The sequence below is a fragment of the Tyto alba genome, unplaced genomic scaffold, assembly GCF_018691265.1.
Source record: "Tyto alba isolate M040663 unplaced genomic scaffold, T.alba_DEE_v4.0 Super-Scaffold_33, whole genome shotgun sequence".
Classification (NCBI taxonomy): Eukaryota; Metazoa; Chordata; class Aves; order Strigiformes; family Tytonidae; genus Tyto; species Tyto alba.
Genome location: NW_024881308.1, coordinates 1,304,154 through 1,325,359, shown reverse-complemented (window position 1 = coordinate 1,325,359; position 21,206 = coordinate 1,304,154). Strand labels below are relative to the sequence as shown.

At 49.5% G+C, this 21,206-nt stretch overlaps 1 protein-coding gene across 1 annotated transcript; it reads left to right on the top strand.

Annotated features, from left to right (window-relative positions):
• The first annotated feature begins 1,208 nt into the window (after positions 1-1,208).
• Positions 1,209-8,042, top strand: AAR2 (AAR2 splicing factor). Its single transcript, XM_032992957.2, has 3 exons — positions 1,209-2,069; positions 3,550-3,779; positions 6,822-8,042. Exons 1-3 carry the CDS (start codon positions 1,322-1,324, stop codon positions 6,987-6,989), a joined length of 1,146 nt encoding a protein of 381 aa, XP_032848848.2. The 5' UTR covers positions 1,209-1,321; the 3' UTR covers positions 6,990-8,042.
• Positions 8,043-21,206: the final 13,164 nt, after the last annotated feature.

The window sequence follows — 21,206 nt, the reverse complement described above, 5'->3', positions numbered from 1 at the left end:
GGAGAAGTGAAGGGGGGGGGATCTTGCAGCCGGGGTCTCTGCACGTGGAAATACTGGAGTCTGCTCTGTCTAAAGCAAAGATGCCGCCAGGTCAGGTATTGCAGCTGGTGGAGCTGGGAGCGGCTTCATGCAGCGGCTGCTTACCCTCATACACGTACGGGGCAGCAAGGGTGGTTGTGAGGATGCTCAAAACGCAGAGGGAGACGTGGCAGCTGTCCCCGAGAGAGCCTGACTCTGTCTCTTGTCCTGGGAGGGAGAACATGGGTGCTATAAGGGCACCTGTCCCACTGCAGGGTGAAGCCAAGAATTCAGTCTCAATAGCCGTAATAGCTATTAAGCAGGTATTCTTTATTTGACACGTCAGACGCATAGGGGATCGCTCCTCCTAATATGCGCCCCACCGTAGTGGAGTTTATGATACTTATACACAATCCACTTACATATTCATGTAATTTCTAAGAACTAATTACAATATTCACGACGTTTCCAATAAATCATTACAATATGTTGCCACCTCCTTCTGCATGTGCACCACACTCTCTAGGTGGTCTTCCAGGACCCCCAGTGGTCGTTTACTTCATCACCCTCATCTTCATCACAGTGTCCTTTCTGTGATCTTGGTTCTGTCTTCCCCTTTCTCTTACAAAACCAGTTGCATCTGGTAGTTCTGCAGGCTTCAGTGTCATTCTGCTGTTGTTTTTCGTAGAGAGGAGTGTAAAATCCTATCTAAATCATGTAAGCAGAGGCTCAAGGCTCAAGCCTGTTAATCTTAGGTGAAGTGTACCTCATTCCTTCGTTAGGCAGATTCCTAAGCAGCACTACGAACAAGATACTGTTAGATGAAGCAGTCCTGTAGACAAACCCTGCCGCTACTGGCAATTTGTAATTCTCCGTATGTCTTCCCTCTTCAAGGGTCTTGTACGTCTGTCTGGCTGCGAGGGTCTCTGTGTGTCTGTCCCCCTGAGGGAGGACGGGGGGCCCAGGGGAATGGCTGTCAGCCGGGGGGGGGGGGGGGGCGGGGAGGCTGCGGGACTGGGACCGTCTGTGGGGGGACACTGGGTCGGAGCGGAGCAGCCGCCGGCCAAGGAGGGCCCGGGGAGGGGGGCGAAGGGGAACAGCTGCCGGGTTCGGGGTCCTTGGAGCCGGGGCGGGGATGAGCGGGGGGCGGTGGCCAGGGGAGCCGCGCCGCGGAACGGCCGCGCCGCGGAACGGCCGCGCCGCGGAACGGCCGCGCCCCGGAACGGCCGCGCCGCCCGGGCGCTTTTCGGCGAGGACCGGGCGGGCTCCGCGGGGCCGGGCCGTGCCTGCCCGCGGCCGGGCCATGGCGGTGCCACGCCTGGAGCCCGAGCTGGCCAGGCAGCTCTTCTTCGAGGGCGCCGCCGTCGTGGTGCTGGGTGTGCCCCAGGGCACCGAGTTCGGCATCGACTACAGCACCTGGGCCGTGGGCCCCAGGTTCCGCGGCGTCAAGATGATCCCGCCGGGCGTCCACTTCCTGCACTGCAGCGCGGGGCGGGCGGGCGGCGGGCGGGAGACGGGCCCGCGCACCGGCTGCTTCCTCAGCCTGCAGCGGCGGGAGGTGCGGGTGCTGCGGTGGGACGCGGCCAGCGAGACGGTGCGGGAGGCCGCGGGGCAGGGCGAGGCCTTCAGGGAGAACCTGCAGGAGATGGACCGGTTCCTCGGGCCCTACCCCTACGAGAGCCTGAAGAAGTGGGTCTCCCTCACCAGCTTCATCGGCGAAGCGGCCATGAAGAAGCTGCAGCCGGAGAGCGGGTGGATCAGCGCCTTCTCCGAGGTGCTGCCGGTGGTGGCGGGGAGGCACACCCGGGACCGGGCGGAGCAGCGCCTGCCCCCCGTCGACGCCGAGTGCCGGAGCTACGCCGAAGGCATGGCGCGGCTGCCCCGGATGGAGCCCAAGGCCGGCACCGAGATCCGGTTCACGGAGCTGCCGAAGCAGCCGTACCCCGACGGTGCCACTCCGGCGGAGATAACCAGGCACAGCATGGACCTCAGCTACGCTCTGGAGCAGGTGATCAACCACCGGTACGCCAGCCAGCCTCTGGACCTGCTCGGTGAGTACCGCGCACTGGCCGGTGGAGCCCTCGGGTGCTTGGGGACGATAAAATCGTTTCTCTGCAAAACGAGAGCCCTGGGATTAAACCCGCGCCTGTGCTGTGGGCCTTGTTCCCTGGCGCCCAGAGGCATCTCTCTTAATTGCAGGACAGGAGTTTGTGGAGTTCTTAGCAGGTGTAGGGGCTGTTCCAGAGGCACAGCGGTGAGGACGTGGTGCTCCGTGGCCAGAGCAGACAGCCTGCCACATTTGCCGCTGGCTCTGGGTGCTGGGCTTGGAGCCCAGATTGCCTCACATTAAGTCACGAGCAGCAGTTGCAGGTGGCCGTGAGCTGCATCTCATGGAAAGGGGCCCTGTCGTCTGGCAACTTTCCCTGTTAAGTGAACCTCTTGAGGACGGAGCTTGTGGAGTCCTGGGAGCATTGAACGGTGCTGAACATCGTGGTTTCCAGATTCCTGTTCCCGTTTCGGGGGTGAGGTGGTCTCAGTGCCCTGCCAGTAGCCGGCCCCCTCGCCGGTGGGGTGCGACAGCTCTGCCGTGTGCTGCAGGTGGGTGACTCTCCCTGGCCCCAGTTGGGGTTGCCGGCCCCCACTGCAGGAGACGCCCACGGTGAGGGCTGCAGCTCCTTCTCGCAGGCTCTCAGTTAATGGCCAGCCTTTTTTGACAACTTGCGATATGAATAAATAGCAAATCAGTGGAGGTCCTGGAGTGTGGTTTCGTTTTGTGGCAGGATGGAGGGAGGGATTGGGAACCCAGCTGAGCCGGAGCCTCATGGCTACTGAGGTTTGAAATAAGCCTTTGTTTTATTCTTCTTCCATTTTTTTCTCTATTAACGTTATACAATGTATTCTTTATCAAAATTATCAAAGACAACTCTAGGATATAGAAAGAACAAATTGTCTTAGGAAACAGTGATGCCATTGTTCTGGCAAAACAGCAGATGCCAAGTACCCAGTGAGACAAACCCTGACTCTTAATTCAACAAGGCAAAAACATCTAATAATGTACTAGTCACCTCTCCCCATGTTTCCCCAGTCCTTGCATTCAAGGGCAGTAGAATTTGCTCTCCTGTGTGGCTCTGGAGACCCCGGCACAGGCAAGCTGAATGCTTGCAGAATAACAGCAATGTCTGACTTCTTATTAAGTGTCATTTTGAGAACACAGATGACAGTGGAAGTCCTTAGGTGGCTGTTTACTGTGCCTGTAAAGTCACTCTCCAGAGATGATAAATCCAGTTACAGGTGGACCTACCTGATTATGCTTTGCTTTTTCTCCAGTTGAATTGCAGAACATTAGGAAACAGTCATTGTCTGGAGTATTGATTGCTATTAGCAGAATCACTGAAAGGGCAGAATGCATGTGCAAAAGGCAAACGCAATTTTATGCAATCATTTAGAGAGTTTTTGAGAGGACATGCACCTTGGATATGTTTTCAGTCTTATGTGTGTTTTGTTTTGTTTTCCTTTGTTGAATATGCACAGCTGAGTTGCAGTTTGCTTTCATCTGCTTCCTGATCGGGAACGTCTATGATGCATTTGAGCACTGGAAAAGACTCTTAAACATCCTGTGCCGATCTGAAGATGCCATAGGGAAGTATCGAGACCTTTACGTTAATCTAATTTCTGTGCTGTATCACCAGCTCAATGAAATCCCGGCTGATTTTTTTGTGGACATTGTCTCCCAGGACAACTTTTTAACCAGCACCTTACAGGTACGTTTGCGGCTATCTCTTGAAAAATGGGAGGGGGAGGAGAGGGCATACAGGACATCAGAGCAAATTTGGGGAGAAGCAGCAAAGCTACTGGTGGACTGACTGTGTGGGAGATAGTGAGCCTGTCTAAGCACATGTGTGTTTTCTTACACTTTTCCCCTGTGTTATTTGCTTGTCATCTCAGAGTTTGATCTGCTCAAGCTATGACTAGAAGAGTCTAATGCAGTATAAAATTCAGTTAGTTTACATGCAGAGAGGCCAGAAAAATGAGGCAGTGAGAGGAAAGGCTAATGAAGATGGCTGCGACAGAGAATGGGGACTGTGTCTTTTTTATTACATTTTCCTTGCAAATAGCGCTGAAAGTAGCCTGCTACACTGGCATGGTTTTAGAGTTCTGGAGTGGTGCACCTAATGCAACTGGACTGTGCCAGCATACTTCTAAAAATTTTTAAGGCCTTCGACTACACTGAGCTGGACAGCTATGAGAGAGGCTGATCAAGTACAAGATGGTGTCTGTTTATTTTTTTTCCCAAATGCCATCCATTCCGTAAACAACAACAAATTGGCATACGAGACTGATGATGCTGATTTTTGGTCAGCTTGAATGGTATGCTTAGTATTCAGAGAAGTTGCAGTGAAACCTTATTGGGCTTAGGGCATTGATAGTGTTTAAGAAGCTTTTCCATTCCTGTTAGCTTTAAGCAAAGCTGAAGATTTCCTATAATCAGGTTCTTATCCAAAGAGAATTTATGGTTAGTCCAAAATGCAGAAAGCACTACTTCTACTGAGACAGGCATGGGCACATCTGTAGTTCAGCACTAGTGAAAACAGTTACTCCCACTAATTGTAACCATGCTAACAGTTCAGCAAACAGACTAAGCAAAACCTGTTTGGTTTTGTTTAGCCAAAACCATATGCACTGGTGAAGCTCAGCAATGGAAACTTAATGCCATCAGAAACAGTAGTAAGTTATGTTGCAAGTGCTTGATGCAAGTTGGTAGTGCCTTCTGTTTTCTCAGGGAGTGCTTGCCACTCTAAAAGTTCTTGCTTTAGCTTTGGGGAGGGTGGTGGAGGTGTTTTTAATTTGCTACGTAAAATGTTATGGGAAGCATTGTTTTATCCAAGTGACCTTCCTCACCTTTTTTTGAATTTGGATTCAGAAAAATATAGAATTTTTTTTTTTTTTAATTTTGATTTTTCTTGGTGTATTTTTTCCATTCCATTACAGGACTGGAAAACCTAGTTCTATTTGCAGTGCACTTGCAGACCAACGCTTTGCACTGTCAGTTTACAGCAGTACAAAGAATGTGTCAAGCAGCCATTCCTTCTGTCTGATGGGAGTTTTGGAAGCACCCTGTCATGCTCGTTATCTTTCCTTACCCGAGTCTTGTGTGCCCTTGGATTTCATCAGTCTGAGTTTTTTACTTAAGCAGTAGAAGCTGATGCCTTTAGGTGGCTGTGCTGGCTTCAGCGATCACTGTTAAGCCCTAGCAGGAGTCACTGCATCACTAGTAACAAAGAAGAAATTTGCCTTCTGGTTGAACTGAGCCTCTCCTTGCTAAAAGTTCTCTGTTTCTCTGCTCCTGTGGGATTTCCCTGATGTGCTGAAATAGTGCCAGGGAACCTCTGGGACTTGCCTTACCCAGTCACTTTATGTACACAGCCATCAGAGTTAACAGTCTTAACTGGATGTGGGCAGGTGCAAAATGGCCCGTGTGGGGAGAGAGTATTATCTGTGTTAGCTTTTCCTCAGCTTTGCATACAGCAGCTTTATTTTTGGCGTTTGATCTAAGGAAGAAGAGTACAGCATAACCTCCACTGAATACGCAGCCCTAACAATGTTTAAAGAAAAAAAATACTGATGGAATAACTAATTTAATGTGCAATTCATTGAGAAGTGGGAAGTATAATCTTTCAATCTTTTTTTTAAATTTTGTTTTTAATAGCAGCCTTGCTGTATAAGAGGGTTCTGTTGGTAGAATGAACAAGACAGAGGCAAATGATCATAAACAAAGCAACAAACTTTGCTACTCATTGGCAGCCTTTTATCCAGTTGTTAGTAGGTCTCTTCCAAATAAGGACCTGCTTTTTCCCAGAGGGCTATCCCTTCACTGCCATCCTGCAATAATTTTTTATTATATTTTTATTAAATATTTTTTTTATTTTTTGAAATGCAAGTTTCTTCCCATGGAAATGAATTCTGGATCACCAGTTCAGAAGAGGAGCAGAAGCAGGCTGATGAAGTACGGGTTTTGAGGCTGAATGCCCTGTTTAATCATACACAGGTGCTTTAACTCTCAAAATTGCTAACAGAAGCTGTGAATTTGTGAAAAGTTAATAGATTTGTGTGTGTTTGGATGATGGAGGGGAGCCGCTCTTAGAGGTTAGTCCAGGTTTCAGTGCCTTGTGCTCAAGGGAATGGCTGTACTGGGGATAACTGCACTTCTGCCAGAGAGCTCCCATTCCTCTTTTACCTTCAAGGTAATTTTATTAAGTTTCCTCTGTATCCTAAGGTGTTGGAGATACCACATTACAAAAATACTTTGGGAGATCTCCTGGTCCATCCAACCATGAAAAAGATGGGTATAATTACTTACTGGCCTTTTTGGCACATGCTGTACAACTCACAACGTGGCAAATGAAAACTGATAGTAAACTGATAGTACTCTTCCCCACCCCCTGCCTTTCTGCGCAGACATTTTTCTTTGATCACGGTTAAGCATATTTCAGAATTCCATAGTACATATGGAATTACATACATATTCCTGCTTGAAACACAGTTATTACCTTAGTGTAAATATTTTTAATGCTGACTCAGTGGAGTGAAGGCAGGATGTCTGTCTTGGCTGTGGGATGAGAGTAGAAATGGAGATTTTGTTTAGGGAGCCCCAAAGCTGGAGTAGTTTCCAGGATGGTAGATCCCTTAGCAGTGCCCTAACCTGAAACTTCCTGGTGCACTCTGTTGATGATGTCTTTTTAGGAAAGAGATGCACAGCTTGTGCCGTGGCTGAGTTCTTACTGACCTCTACTCTGTTCTTTTAGGTGTTTTTTTCCTGCACGTGCAGTGGTGCTGTTGATGAGACCCTAAGGAAGAAGGCTGAAAAATTCAAGGCTCACCTAACGAAGAAATTTAAATGGGACTTTGAGGCAGAGCCTGATGACTGTGCTCCTGTAGTGGTAGAACTACCTGAGGGCGTGCAAGCAGACTAAGCAGAATGCTCGCTTAGAAACAAACAACTTTTTAAAATAACTCTTCCTCCACGTCTTCTCCAACCTTGCCAGCTTCCTAAAGTCTGTTTCTGAAGCTGACTCCTCTTTGTGTTGTAGAGGCAGATGTGGAAAACCCAAGAGGATTCCTAACTTTGTGAGGAGACCAGAATTACTGGAGGAGTTAGTACTGTCACATGGCTGCTCTGGACACCTTGTTTTTTCCCTAGCTCTTCTGCAGCATCTCCACATTCTGTACTCAGCTGACTTTTACATCCCTGGTCCCTTCTGTCCTCCTGGGCTGGAGGTGACACCCTGTTTGGGGAGCATCTGTGGTTTACACTTGAAACCTTTGCTGCTCTGATGTGATGCCTCCTGTGTGAGGAGTGTAAATCCAGGTGACTGGTCATTTCAGCTTTTGACAGCCTGACCCCAGGCTGTGAATTGAGTTCTGCTCTTCCTAGGCTTGTGTTACAGGAATGTAACAACAACTGTTCCAAAGTTGTGTTGGATGCTTATGCTACTTACTGTGATTTATTGCAATGATCTGTTGTGGAGGAGGATTTGAAGCCACAGCAAAATTCCTCCTATTTCATACCCCTAATACTGAGCTGTCTTATTCCTCCCTTCTGTTAAATCCTTTTGAATTTACTGCTGACACTCTGTTTAGCCTGATGTAAAAGAAAGTCAACAGTTTGGTAACTAGAAATAGAGTTATTGGACAGTAGTCACCCAGGTCTTGAAGAAGAGAGGCAGCATGAGATGAAAGGTCAGACTTCCACATGAACTAGATCCTCTGTTTTGTTATAATTGAAATCTTACATATTTTCACTGGTGACAAGTCTCTTCTTTCTTCCCATTTCCCACAGGTAGGCTGTGAGAAAACTTGTGATTGTTCAGAGCTTCACAGGGACTTACTCCTACCACTCGCTTGTTACTTTCTTGGCTGTTAAACTCTTTCAGGAATTTGTCTGTATGCATGTCTAACAAGATAATGCTGTTTGTTAGTCTTTTATAGTTGAAAATAAATCTCAAGAGATCATTGCCTACAGAAAACGATCTGTACAAATGTTTTTTTAGTTATTTAGCCAAAGATTATGGTACAGCGACTCTGCCCTCCCTTTCTCATCAGGATGTCCAGTGTCCCCAGAAGCAACATCATAATGGTATCTGTGACATCCAAGGACAACTTAGAGTAAAACGGTACATGGCATGGCAGAAAGCACAGCGTGTTCTGGGAAGAAGGTGTGTGATGGGGTCTTTCCAGATGATCAGGAACTTACCACAGGAATCAGCTCTCAGAAGCCCTTGTCTACTTCTTGGTGCTGTTTCTTCCCTTTCCTCAAGGGCTCTGCAATCCATTACTCTGGTGTCTTAGTTTGTCCATTTTAAATGGACTGTGTAGTGACCACAGGCCCTTAGGGGAGGTTACTCCGATTTGGCGAGCATTTTGTTCTTAAATCTTCTTTTCATGCTTTCTTGTCTTTAACATCCTTGAGATCTTTTGTATAGTAGTTTGACCGTGCTCTCTTGTCTTTGTGCTCTTTGTTTGTATCCACAGGCAGTGCTGTCTTTCCAGTTGCCAGCTGGACAAATCATTTGTAATGAATGGTCCCAGCTTTGATGAAAGATGCTTTTTTGGCTTGTTGGTTCTTTGCACGAACCTGATGACTGTTTCTGTTGCTCTGGAGTAGAGCACCAGTCACTGATGTAAGTAGTAAGTAGCAAAGGTAGCACGGAGCCTGGGGACCTGCCTGTCCAGAAGGGAGAGAGGAGCAGTGCTCTGTGGTCGCTGGCCAGGCAGTGTCAGTGCTTTGCAGGCTGTCCTGGCAGTGCCCCTGCTTTTTTGATGGATAGGTTAATTTGAGTGTGTCTCTTTGTTAAATCACAAAAACAATAACCGAAGATTAACTTCCAAAGTGAGTAATAGTCAGTTTCCCATAAGGAACTACCATGTTAGCAACTGAGAAAAGAGAGTATAATGGTATTCCATTGTGCTTTTTTCCTTTTTGCAAGGTTGTGAGAGGGAGAGGTAATATCTCTTTATTAGACCCACAGAATAGGTGGGGAAGAAACAGGCCTTTGGGAACACAGTCCCTTTGTTAGATATGAAACTGAAGCAGTGAACTTTCAGCTAAATACAGGTTGAGGTGTTCAGAATTCAACTCCACTATATGACTCAGTTGCACACTTTGGGGGAAAAGGGAAGCTGGCACAGATGAAGCAACATACGTTGGGTGTTTGCAAGGGGGAGTTGTAAATTTGGGAGGGGAGAGAGTGCTGTTGTTCCTGTTGAAGTCGGCAGGGAGGAGGGTATAAAAGGAAAGTGGTAACATGTAATAGCAGGAATATTTTTTGCCCTTATATAGCATTAGGCCAACCATGGCTGTGGTAACACTACCCCTTCTTCTAGCTAAGATGAGAATCTGAAAGCAAAAGAGAGACTGTGTATGTGTAAATACACATTACCGCAAGCTAATGAAGTGTAATATGTGATGTGTTTGCAACACTGATTCAGCAATGAATTAGGGTCAGGACAAGCAGCTTTCAGCGTGTTGTGAAGTGGCACTGAAGCATGAGGTACGCTGGCCTCCTGCTTATGTAGAGTGTTGTCCAGCTGCCAGAGTTGTGCAAGTGAGGCAAATTGGCATCATTCCTGTCCTGTGACATGTGCTTTAACTGCAAATTGTGTTGGAGCATGGGCCCTGCTTAGCCCTAGGGGTAGCTAATCACTTGTGAATCAGCAGTGGCATGAGCTGACCACTGGATACCCCCAAAGATGCACTGCAGACTGCATTTACAGTGTAAAGCCTGGTATGAGTGTATTCAACCCTGAGAGCAGCTATTACTTTTTTTTTTTTTTTTTTAATCACTTTCCCCATAGGCTCAGTAACATTAACCAAACCAGAGTTTTGAGACTCAGTGATATTTATCCTGTGTGGGGCCTCTGTGTTGTCCTGCACCACACTGAAGAGAGTTGCTTCTTGTTTCATTGACCCTGAAAATTCAGAGATATGGAATGTGCCACCTGAGGCTGTAGAAAGCTGCCTTCCTCTCCCACTATTGTAGTACACCGTTTTTTTTTACTGGGAAGAGAAATGGCACATCTTGCTCTGCCAGTTCATGGGACTTCCTTTTTGATTTCCACCACCTCCTCAGCTGCCAAAAAAGCAGACAGAGCACTTCTGTCTCTTTTCAGGTGGATTGCTGCCCATGACTTCATCATGCCACTGATGAGCATCCACAGTGTAGTTTTGCAGTCAAATTGGTTTTGTGTGTCAGCTGTCTCAGCAGTGCTTTAACTCCTGTGACAGCAATGCTTGGAGACCTTGAGCAGCACCAAGTTCGTAGAGTTAGATGTCACCCAGACATGTAGAGGTGTTCTTGTCCCACAGCTCTTGTCCTTTAAACGCAAACTAAACATGAAAGGGAGCAGGTGGGGAAGCTGTAGAAGGTGATCAGTGACTCTGTGTAGCTTGTTAGTGCTGTGGTTTTAAATCTGAAGTGAGCTCAGCAACTAGTGAATCAGCAACTCTTCCTTGGTGTTTTCACTTTTACTGCTTAACAGTAAGTTGAATTTTTGGTTATTTGCTCAGTGTTTTCTTATGGTAACCCTAGATTTTCTGTGTGCATCTCATTTCAGTTCAAGTATTTTCCTATTTTTATGAGGCTTTTCTATTGTTTGTTAGTATTGTACCCCTATTTTTCTAATCCAGAAATAACAAATGATGGATACCCATTTGGCATTTGTGCCTCTAACAGCTAACAGGAGTGAGAGATTTTTCAGGGTCTCTTAGACATATACCACCTTTGTTTGGAGCAACATTTATTTCTGCTACTGCTTTGACAGCTGGACAAAGACTGTGCCAGCTGCTGCAGATGGAGTGGCTGGCACTGTGCTTCTTGAATATGGGAAAAGATGAAATGGAATATCTTGATTTCTTTCTCTGAAAAAGGAAAGAACCTTCCCCTGATGTTGCTGTTCATTGTCGAATGAAGCTACGACAGTGGCTTATTCTGCAACCCTGTTAGTATAAAAGGGTTGTGCTGTGAATGGTCATTCCTTCCCAATGTGGTCAGCTATTTCACAGCTCTTTCTGCTCCTCCTGTCCTGCTGCGGGCAGTGGGGCTGCAGGCTCTGGGCAGACCAGGGCTGGGGTTTGCAGTGCGGGGCCTGTCACAGGGAGGCAAGTGGTGTACAAACCACAGAGTGGAGCTGGAGCAGCAGTGGGGGGATGCTCTGTAAAGCATGGGCTGTGCCGGAGCCTGTAATTAGCGCACAGGAGGCATCAACTCTGCAGGGGCCTCATTAAGAGAGCGTAAATGAGCTGCTGCAAGGCAGCCTTATTACAAATAAACAAACTCCAAATGGGTTAATCAATAGGAGGAAAAATCCATATACACAGACTGTCAGAGCCACTGCTTTGGGGGTGTTGGTCCAACTTGCTGCTCCACCTGCCTCCGTGGGTCTGTTTCAGTTTACTAGGAGGGCTTTGTGTTTTCAGTAGGAAGGAGCTGCTGTCAGGGAACAGTAGAAATGGGTTGTGCACACTTTGCCTGCTTCCAGTAATGCTGAGCTCATGCTCCAGTGGTGTTTGGCTGCCTCAGCTTGAGGGCCTTCACAGATTTGAATCAAAAAAGCTGCACTCATGCTCGTCCTGACGTGGTTGTGAACCGAGGCAGCCTCTGCCAGGTCTCAACTTTGGGCAGACAAGAAGTGAGGGGGGGAAGGAAACGACAAGAGGGTTAACTTTTCATCTCATGCAGCTATCTTGAAGGCTGTGTCAGTAGTAATTCCTGCTGACTGGCAGGTGGTAATTCCCCTGTCCTGCATGGGATCAAATGGAACACTTAGCTGGAGTGCAGAGAACTTTTCCAGACTTCAGATCCCTGAAGCCATAGGACTTGAATGTTTTCCCCCACTGTGAGGGATTTTGCAGCTCAGTTATTATCTTGCAGCTGCCGTGCAAGGCTGACCTGGTAAGAGAAAGGTGCCAGCAACCAGGAGTGCTCCTGCAGTGTCCCTTTGCAATTTACTTATGGTCTCTTTGCCTGTAAAAATTATCTCTTCACACCGTAGTCGTTAAATAATTAAGGAAATCAACTGGTATCTGTAAAGGAGGACGAAATGCAAAATGCAGGTGCTGAGCAGTGAGTGGGGAGATGACGGGCAGGGAGCAGAAGGGAGAGCAGCTCTGCTGTGATGGTCACCAGAGCTGCTCAAAGGCCCTGGCCTGGGCTGGAGGTTGGGTGTCAGTGTTTGCCTGGGGCATGTGCAGGACTCACCAGAAGGGGAGTGAGTTTTATCCTGTGCTGCAGGTTTCAGCGCTTTTGGTTTTTTTCCCCAAAAGGCAAGTTTAGCCACATTTGATTTATTTCAGAAGTTGGTGATTTTTAAAAGAAAAAGTTGCTTCTTCTCCCCAGCTCTGATCACTGTGCATGCATTCACTAGGATAAGAGGGCAGCATAAAAGTAATTACTATGATTTTTATACATTACAGTAAATTTAAACCCTAATACAGATGACAAGTTTAAAGGTATTTCTTAAAAAAAAGGAAAAAAAAAAAAAGAGAGAAAAAAAGAAATGGTCATTGTTTTATATTCAGAAATCCCTGATTTCTCCCTTGGCTGGGGAACAGCTGGAAATGTGAGGAACAGCAGGTGTCATCCAGGAAGGCTTAACCCAGGGGTAGCTGTGGTCTTACAGGAAGCAGCTGGGGTTTGGAAATGAGGAATAACATGGATGTTGTTATTGAAGAAGCTAGGTTTGGAAAAGATGTTCCCTCTCAGCATTGAAGTAGGCACAATTTTGTCTTTGCTTTGGAAGTATCAGATGTTGCATGAAACAGGAGCTGTTTCTTTTGACTGAGCAGAATTTAGGATTCTTCTTGCACTTTAGCAAGCAAAGAGGTGGCCGTGTTTGTTGGGAAAGGATCTCCAAGGGGCATGAATTTCCTTGAGAATGTGGCTTGTTCCATCCTGTGTTTTTTGTTTTTTTTTTTTTTAATGAAACGAAATTTGTTTAAACAGTGGGAGTTCATGTTAATTGTTTTTTAGGAACCTATGTTGGGTATCCCAAGCTAATTCTACAGCTGGAAGGTTAGCAGTGGCACAGGTTACCTGGGGGACTCTTCCCTTACTGTGAAAGTTGCTCATAACTCTACTGGACTGGTAAGAAGCTTGTGAGTCAATGTTCCAGGAGCAGTTCTGTTAAGTATGTCAGTTTTTCCATCTTCTGCCCCAAAATATCTTTACTTGTGTCCTGGGAGGAAGGGGCCACTTGCTCTGCCTTTTCTGTGAAGGTTCCTGTGAACAGAGCATCACTGACAGGGGCACAGCCTTCATCACGTGTTTGAAAACAAGTTTTACTGTTAAAATTTGTTTGGATTGAGAAAGCTGCTTCTGTGCGGAGAAGGGGTTTTCAGGGAAGGAGAAGGACCTCTGGGTGGCTCCATCTTCACAGGTTTTGCCTTGGATGTCGTAATTTCTGCACGTGTACTACATAAACAACTTCATTTTCCTGATGCATCCTTTTAAGTACTCAGCAGCTAATGCAGCTAGCTGGAGACGTTCTTACTCCAGTCAGTCCAAGGAATCGTTTACAGCAGGTGGTTATCCCAGGAGCACTGGCTCATCACTGACCACTGGTGACATATCCCCAGTTTGTAGTGGGCATCCTGGCTGAGAAGCTGCTGTTTCACGCACCTGCTGAGGCCCTGCAGTCACGCATTGGTCTGGAAAGGGGCTGGCTGCTCCAGCACCCAGTATTGCCTACTCCATGGAGCAGCAGAACAGGCTTGGCGCTATGTCGTTCTGCAATAACCTGGATTTCAGGGATGGCTGTTCCCGCCAAGCAGAGGTTGACTGTTCCCAATAACAGGAAGACAAATTGTTCTTTAAATAAGGTTTGCTGGAGGATTTTTATGTAGCTACATTAATAAGTATTCACTCCATGCGGCTTGTTCCTTCTCTGTGTAAGTTCTTGTGCCCTTCAGACTGCTGTGGGCTGCTCAGACAGGTTAAATGACGGATGACCCGAAGCCATGTGTGCGCTGCGGTTAGTGGGTCCAGAGCAGAGCAGTGATGCAGGGTGCAGCCCAGCTCCTGCTGCAGGACCGCCTGTTTGCACCATGCGCGCCTGACTGCATCCGTGAGATTCACAGATTCTTCTCAAGTGAGTTTCTGGTGCCTGGGCAGGAGATGATGGAGCAGGGATGAGCTGGCAGACCTCGCAGCAACTGGGGAGGGGAGGCGGTTCAGGCAAGAAAAGTGCCGGGTGGCCCCTTGGGCTCAATTCTTCCACTTGTGCTAAGCACGGCCTGTCGTCTGGTGGTATTTTTGTTTTGTTTTTCAAACAGCCACTTCATGATTTAAAAAGCATCACTTGAGAGTCTGCTGATCATTGCTGTGAGCTTTACAGACTGCTGAGAGACCTTCCATGTGCAGTCCAGCAGGGACCTGTTAAACACATCACCCAGCTGTGGTGTGTGGTCACTCAGGGCCTCTAATGGCTTTATTTCATTAGCAAGAGTTCACTGGGGAGGGCTGTGCACATTCATCGTTGCTGGAAGTTCACACTGCCTAAGTGTGTTCATTTAATGGACTTATTTTCTTAACAAGACCAATAACCAGTGTGATCTAATGTTCCTTCTGGGGCTCTCATTCACTTTATTCCTCAGCAGAAGCAGGCAGGTCAAGAGCTCTCCTGCACTAGCAAGATGTTCCACCTTCCTTATTATCCACTGTTCCCTGCAAAGATTCTTTTAAACTCCCAAAGAAAATGTTATCTTTGATTTACAATTTTTTTTCCTCCCTCTTACTTTGCTTCTTCAGTGACAAAACATTTATTGCTACTTCAGAAGACCACACAACTTCACTTATTGCGTCAGGGACCCTAGTCCAATTTTAATGTGACTTAACTCCATCAGTCTTTCCGTGCTTCAGTACTGAAAAGAAATGGCAGTTTTTGTCTCGTGCCAGCAGTAAACCATTTTTTTTTCCCATGTTCCTCTCAGGTCACCACTCAGTAAAAGCATCTTTTGGCTGGCTTTAGCAGTGCCACCAGGTAGGGTCCCTCAGAGCTGGCTGACCAGCACGCAGTGATAGCTGTGTGGATGCACACAGAGCTGAGCTACCAGCGTGCGCGTCACACAGCTGAAGTTACCAAGCGGCTGGGTGGCTTTGGGCCCTCGAGTAACAGCTCTGCTGCTTTCCCTGCTTGCTGCCAGTGCCTCTCAAAACTTTCTCTCCCTCTCTTGTCACGTGGCGGGTGATGGAAGGGCTCAAGCCTGTGTTGTTGCTCTTGCAGTGCAGGACGGGAGGTGCTGAAGAGAGGCGCGTCTAGGAGAAAGGGCTCTGGATCTGCAGCCAGCCCTTGGTCTTCTGAATGCACACCAAACATGCTCAGTGTGCCCTGGTGCAAAGCAGGTGTGCAGTGCTCCCTAGAGGAAGGAGCAGGTGAGACCAAGGCCTGGGATGTCCTGAGGATATCTTGGTAATCAAAGCACTGTTGCAAGGCAGTTAGATTGGTTTGTTTGGTGTGTGAGCAGAGGGTTGCTTCATCCAACCTGGCTGCTGGGACAGGACCCATATAGCTGACTGTGGTGCCCATGGCAAAGGCTTGTGTCTCTGAAATTAAGCCAGCAGCATCTACGCGTGTTCTGCAGTTAGTGGAGGTGAGGGAAGGGCCAAGGAACAGAATCACCCGCTTGGCTGCTGCCTGAATACTGCTATTCACCAACAGTCCTGTGTCTGCGCCCTGGGTTTCGAACCTCTTTATCATCATCATCCCACTGATTTTCCTCTTTGCTACTTATCCTGACCTTTCCTGATTTTACTGTGAATTGATGGGAAAATGCAACGAAGGAGAGCTCTGCATGCCTTTCCTGCCTCCCTGACCTGGTTCCTTCCCAAAGGGAATGGGGATGAGTAGGTGGACAGGTGCCTGAGGCACCTGCCCACCACTGGCTGCCTGCACCAGCAGCAGGGCAGCCCTTTCTCTGGCTGTGAGCTGGACCCAGCTCCATGTGGTGGCTGTAACGCAAGACTGGACATCAGATGTGTAAGTGAAGTACCCAGGATGGTGGGGCTGGTCCTGCAATGACACGGTGTGTGATGGAAGACCTCTTTGCCCTGAAGAACCAGCACAGTCAAAGGCAGGAATGGAGACTGTGCCTGAGCTGTTTTGCTAGTGATGAGGGCACCAATTCTATCCTGCAAGGCATGGCTCACTGGAGGTGTGGAGAATGTGTGGAGATGCTGAGCAGGCTTCTGGTCAGGCCAGGTGTGTGGGGCTAAGGACTAGAGGGGCCACAGGCTGGGCTGAGAAGGTGCTGGAAGTATTCTGCTCCCTCCCAGCTTTGGAGTCACTGTGTGGCACCAGGAGCCTGGCTGGATCCGAGGAAACACACAGTGGGATCTCCATGAGACCACTGTGTTGGCTGAACACCTGCAGATTTAGAGAGGAAAGCAGTGTTTTGCTCTGAAGACCTTCCCCTGTGTGGATGGTGGCCTGCGTCATCAGGAGATGAGTCAGTTTTAGGAGATGGAAATGTGAATGCTTGCTTGGATTTGGCAGGAAGACACCGGGAACACAGTTTTGGGAGGCGTTTGAATTAGGCGAGGGGTGCTGCAGGTAGGCTGGATAGCTGACCATGGGATTTGGGGAAAGCGGGACAGGTTGTGTCTGGTGTGATGAGGAAGAACAGTTAAAAGCTGACAGAGCTGGAGGTCTGGGGAAATGGGACAGAGGAAGAAGACATCAGTGGGGTGCGGGGTGGGGGGGGGCACCCCGCCCTCCATAGCTCCTCCTCCCCGTGATGTGCTGGGCCAGGGGTCCAAGCAGAGGATAGCTCAATGCCAGGGCTGTGAGTGCTCCTCGGCTGCTTGGCCCCTGCGGGGCTGTGCAGGCAGGCTGCCCGCCCGCTCTCTGCGGAGAAGTGCAGGCAGATGGCAGCATGCCCCTCCGATGGGCACCGTCCAGGGGGGCCGGGGGCTGCCAGCAGTGCTGGCGCCTGTGCCTCTGGCAGGGCCCCGCAGCAGGACTTCCCTGGGGGGACCTCAGCACGGGGGGGGGGGGGGGGGGGGGGGGGGGGGGGGGGCAGACCCAGGGAAAGGTCTCTGCAGAAACAGCAGGAGCAGAGACGTGTGGGTGCCCATAGGAGGTCCCGGTTCTACAGCGAGTGACCCAACCAGCATCTGGCAGTCACTGCTTGGCACGGGTTGGAAACCTGCTGGCGGGAAGGTGACGGAGCAGCAGGATGTGCCCCTGAAGGACAGCAGGGCGAGGGGTGGCTGCAAACCTGTGCTGCTGTGCGTGCAGCCCTGTCCAGAGCTGGGGCAGAGCTGCAGGGACATCCCTCTTCCAGCCCTTGCAGCTTGATGTGCTTCTGAACTGCCAGGCTGGAGAGTAACGTGTGTGTAAGGAGCGACCTGCCTGAGGGGCAGCACCGGCCACCTCGGTATTGTCCTGAGCTCCACTGTATACTGTGGAAGAGGTGGATGCAAAAGCAAGAACACCCTGTCTGTCCTGATGGCTGTGCTGCGTCAGGCGTGCGGTGTTCCATGGGGTGAGCACATCCTGTTAGCATTTGGGGGGCATCGATGCTTCCCTATGCTCTTCTGTCGGTTGAATCACCCTTTTTCTGAGCAGCAAAGTCCTCCCGGGCAGTGCTGTGCCCATCAGTTCCCCATGCAGCTGACATGCTATGAAGGCTTCAGGAAATAATCCTTCCCTGTGTCCTTCCAAGCAAGGAGAGATAGTGTGGAGGACAACAGGAGGAGCTTTTTCTTGAGGTCACCTTTCCTGGAACAATTCTGCTTTCCTGCCTGGGCAACATCTGTCAGATTTTCAGTTCTCCCACAGCAGACTGGGCCTGGAGATGCTTACTGGAGGAGAGCTGCACTTCTGTTGTGTTGCTAATTGAAGCCAGCTCTAATATTTTAGTGTGGTGTAAGGCACAGCATGAGTTGGGTGCTGTCCTCAGCCTGGTTGCCTTCCCAAGGGACAGCACAGCTTGTGAACAGCGCTGCTTCTGACAGCCTTTTCAGCGAGTGCCTTCACATGTTTATTTGTTTACCTGTCCCTGAATCCTGGTAGTGGGCAAGGCAGCCTCCAGCACACTGAGGCTTGCCAGAGCTGGAAGGAGATCGGGGCCACCTCTTCATGGGTAGGACTGAGGTCCTGCAGAGCCAGGTGAGGTGTATTCCCCTTTATGGGCCACAGGTAGATCCAGTGAACTGCAACCAGCTGTGGTGGGCTCTGTTAGGTGGATGGAATTCACAGCTGTCCCTGGACAGTGGTTTTGTTGTGGTTTGAGCCCAGAGGGAAACTGAGCACCATGCAGCCGCTCACTCACCCCTTCCCCCTCAGGAATGGGAAGGAGAAAATAAAGCAAAGGCTCCAGAGTTGAGATAAGGACAGGGAGGGATGACTCACCCAATACGGTCAGGGCAAAAGATAGACTCATTAGGCAAAGGAAAAATAGAACATCACTTTAATTCAAACACTAACAACAACATTATTTCACTGTCAGAGTGTGACGGTGAGAAGCATTACCACATCTTAAAAAAATCCCCCCCCCTCCTTCCCTTCTTCCCAGGCTCAGTTTTGTTCTCCATCTCTCTACCACCTCCCCCCCAGTGGCACAGGGCACAGGGAATGGGGGGTTTGGTCAGTCCCTCTTCAGGGGGAGCACTCCTCACATTCTCCTCTGCTCCACGTGGTTCCCCTCTCACGGGAGACAGTCCTCCAAAACTTTCTCTGATGTGAGTCCTTCTCACAGGATGCATTCTTCCTGAGCTGCTCCAGCATAGGTCACCCCTGCGTGTTGCAGTCTTGCCAGCACTGAACTACCATAGTGGGGGGCTGCTTCTCCCCACAGAGTCCCAGCCTCCTTTAGGTGCTGTCACCTGCCCCAGTGTGGGCTCCTCCACAGGCTGCAGATCAGCCTCCAGTGACCTGCATGGGTGGCACTGGAGGACGGCCCTGCCATCTCACGGTGGGATACAGCGGGTCCCTGCTCTGGCACACCTCACCCACTCCCTCCTCCTCCCTTCCACTGACCTCCGTGTTTGCGGAGATGTCCTCCTCACAGCTTCTCCTCCTCCCAAGTTCCCCTTCTTAAATGCACTATCACAGAGGCGCAGCCACCATCGCTAATTGGCTCAGCCCTGGCCAGAGGTGGGGCTGATTTGGAGCCGAGGGAGCTTTGAGAAGCTTCTCACAGGGGTCACCACTGTAGCTCCCTCTTCTGCTACCATAAACCCCCACACGCACACAAACCCAGCACAGCTTTGAAGTGGCCCAAGCACTAGAAGTACTGTTTGTTTGTAGCTGGCAGAGAGTTATGCTTGCGTTTCACCCCGGGGAAACTGGGTGGCGTGATCTCAGCTTGCGCAGCAAGAGCGTGACAGAGCCCGGAGGAGACCCGATGTTTCTTCATGCATCTTCTCAGCTTCTGCTCCTCCTCTGCCAGGCCCCCTAGCCAAAGCTGCATCCCGCTGTTGGGGCAGTGCTGTGCCTGGCTGGCTGCCCCAGCTGCTGCGGTGGTTGGTGGTGCCGAGAGGCGCAGCACAGGCGTGGGGAGAGCACCCACGTGCACTCAGGACTGTGGTGGCATCGGGGGCGCAGCTGGGAGTGGCTTGTGGCCGAGGGCTGAGGCTGGGTGGTCGAGCCCCGACCCCTCAGTGTCACACTGCTCCCGGGAGGAGCTCCTGGCCCTGGCAGCAAGTTGTGTTGTCATCCGTGCCTGCCTGGCACAGCGGGAGGGACGGCGAGTGTCCCCACGTGTAGCAGCCCCAGGTGTGGAGGAGTTGAGGAGCAGCTAGTCACTGTGCTTCACAAGAATAAATAAATGAAACGGACTTCTGCAAAGAATATAATCTAATCTCCTGGGGTAGAAATTGCTGCTCTGCTCCACCCACACTGTGCATGAGTGGCCTTCATGCACTGACTCATCCCTTCCTTTCCAGGGACTGTGGGCAGCATCCCCACCCGGGTGCTCTGCTGGCCTTTCCACAGTGGGGCAGGACCAGGGCGCTCTGCCCCTCTTGCCGTGTGCTGGGCTGCCAGAGCTGGGCAGCTGGGACAGCCGTCTGAAGTATTGGGGCTTGAACAGCAGGCCAGAACCAAAACCGACCTCTAGATGAATCTCAACAGCCCACAATATAGTGCTAATCACATGTAGTGTTAGACACATATATAATGTATTACTAGTCTATCTTGGTGTATTTATCTATAGAACCTCTATTGTAACTTCATTATGTAACAATAGCTGATCAACTGATCTTTATTTAGAGGCATGAGGTAAGGCTGTGAGGCCAGACATCAGACCCTGTTGAGAAGTATGTGGGTTTGGTTCCTTTTTGCAGCGTAGCCAGACATCAGACCCTGTTGAGAAATATGTGATTAAAGCCCAGATAGACACACATGCCCCACCTTGGGCTCCTCCTTAAGCCCTGGCCAGGCTTTGGGCAAAATCCAACAAGGAGGGGATGCCAGATGTTTCCGCACTTGAAGTTTGAAACCCGTTTATTCAACACTATAAAAGCTGGACCCTCTTGCAGCGACTTTGGAGACCTCACCTACGAGTGGACACACGGTGTAGGACCTCCCATTTGCCAGGAAAGGTTCTCCAACTACTCGCTGCAACCGAGGCTCCCCAGTGACTGTGGATCTGGATGGTGGTAAAGTATTAGGGAAATTGGTGATGTATCTTTCTTAATCACTATCACTGATTTTATGCAGTAATGATTAGGTGCATTACCTTGTCTTGCTTTATTTTCTTGTCATTATTTTAAGACTAAGGAGCATTATCTTGTTTATTCTCTCTGCTGCTTATAACTAGAGTGTAATAAGCTTACCATTCTCACTAAATGTGTTATCTTATGTTTTGTGTTATTTTGCAATAGGTAGTAAAATAAGTCTATTCTTCCTATTGGTATCGAGTCCTTTCTGTCAATCCCGTCAATTGGGAAAACACTGTCCTCCGTGGCACCTTCCAGGGCCCTCACTTCAAGGAGGATTTCAGCTGTGGGTGACTGTGGTCCTCCAGGAGCTCCTGTGGCCACGCAGCCCCTATGGCCCTGCTAATGCTTCCCCCTCGCTCTGTGCTGTCAGTCTGTCTCCTACTCAGCCAGCACGTCCTTGTGATGGCAGGGGACCCAATGGGTGTCAGTGTCCGTGCACCCACTCTGCAGTGGCAGGGCTCTGCTAAGGCT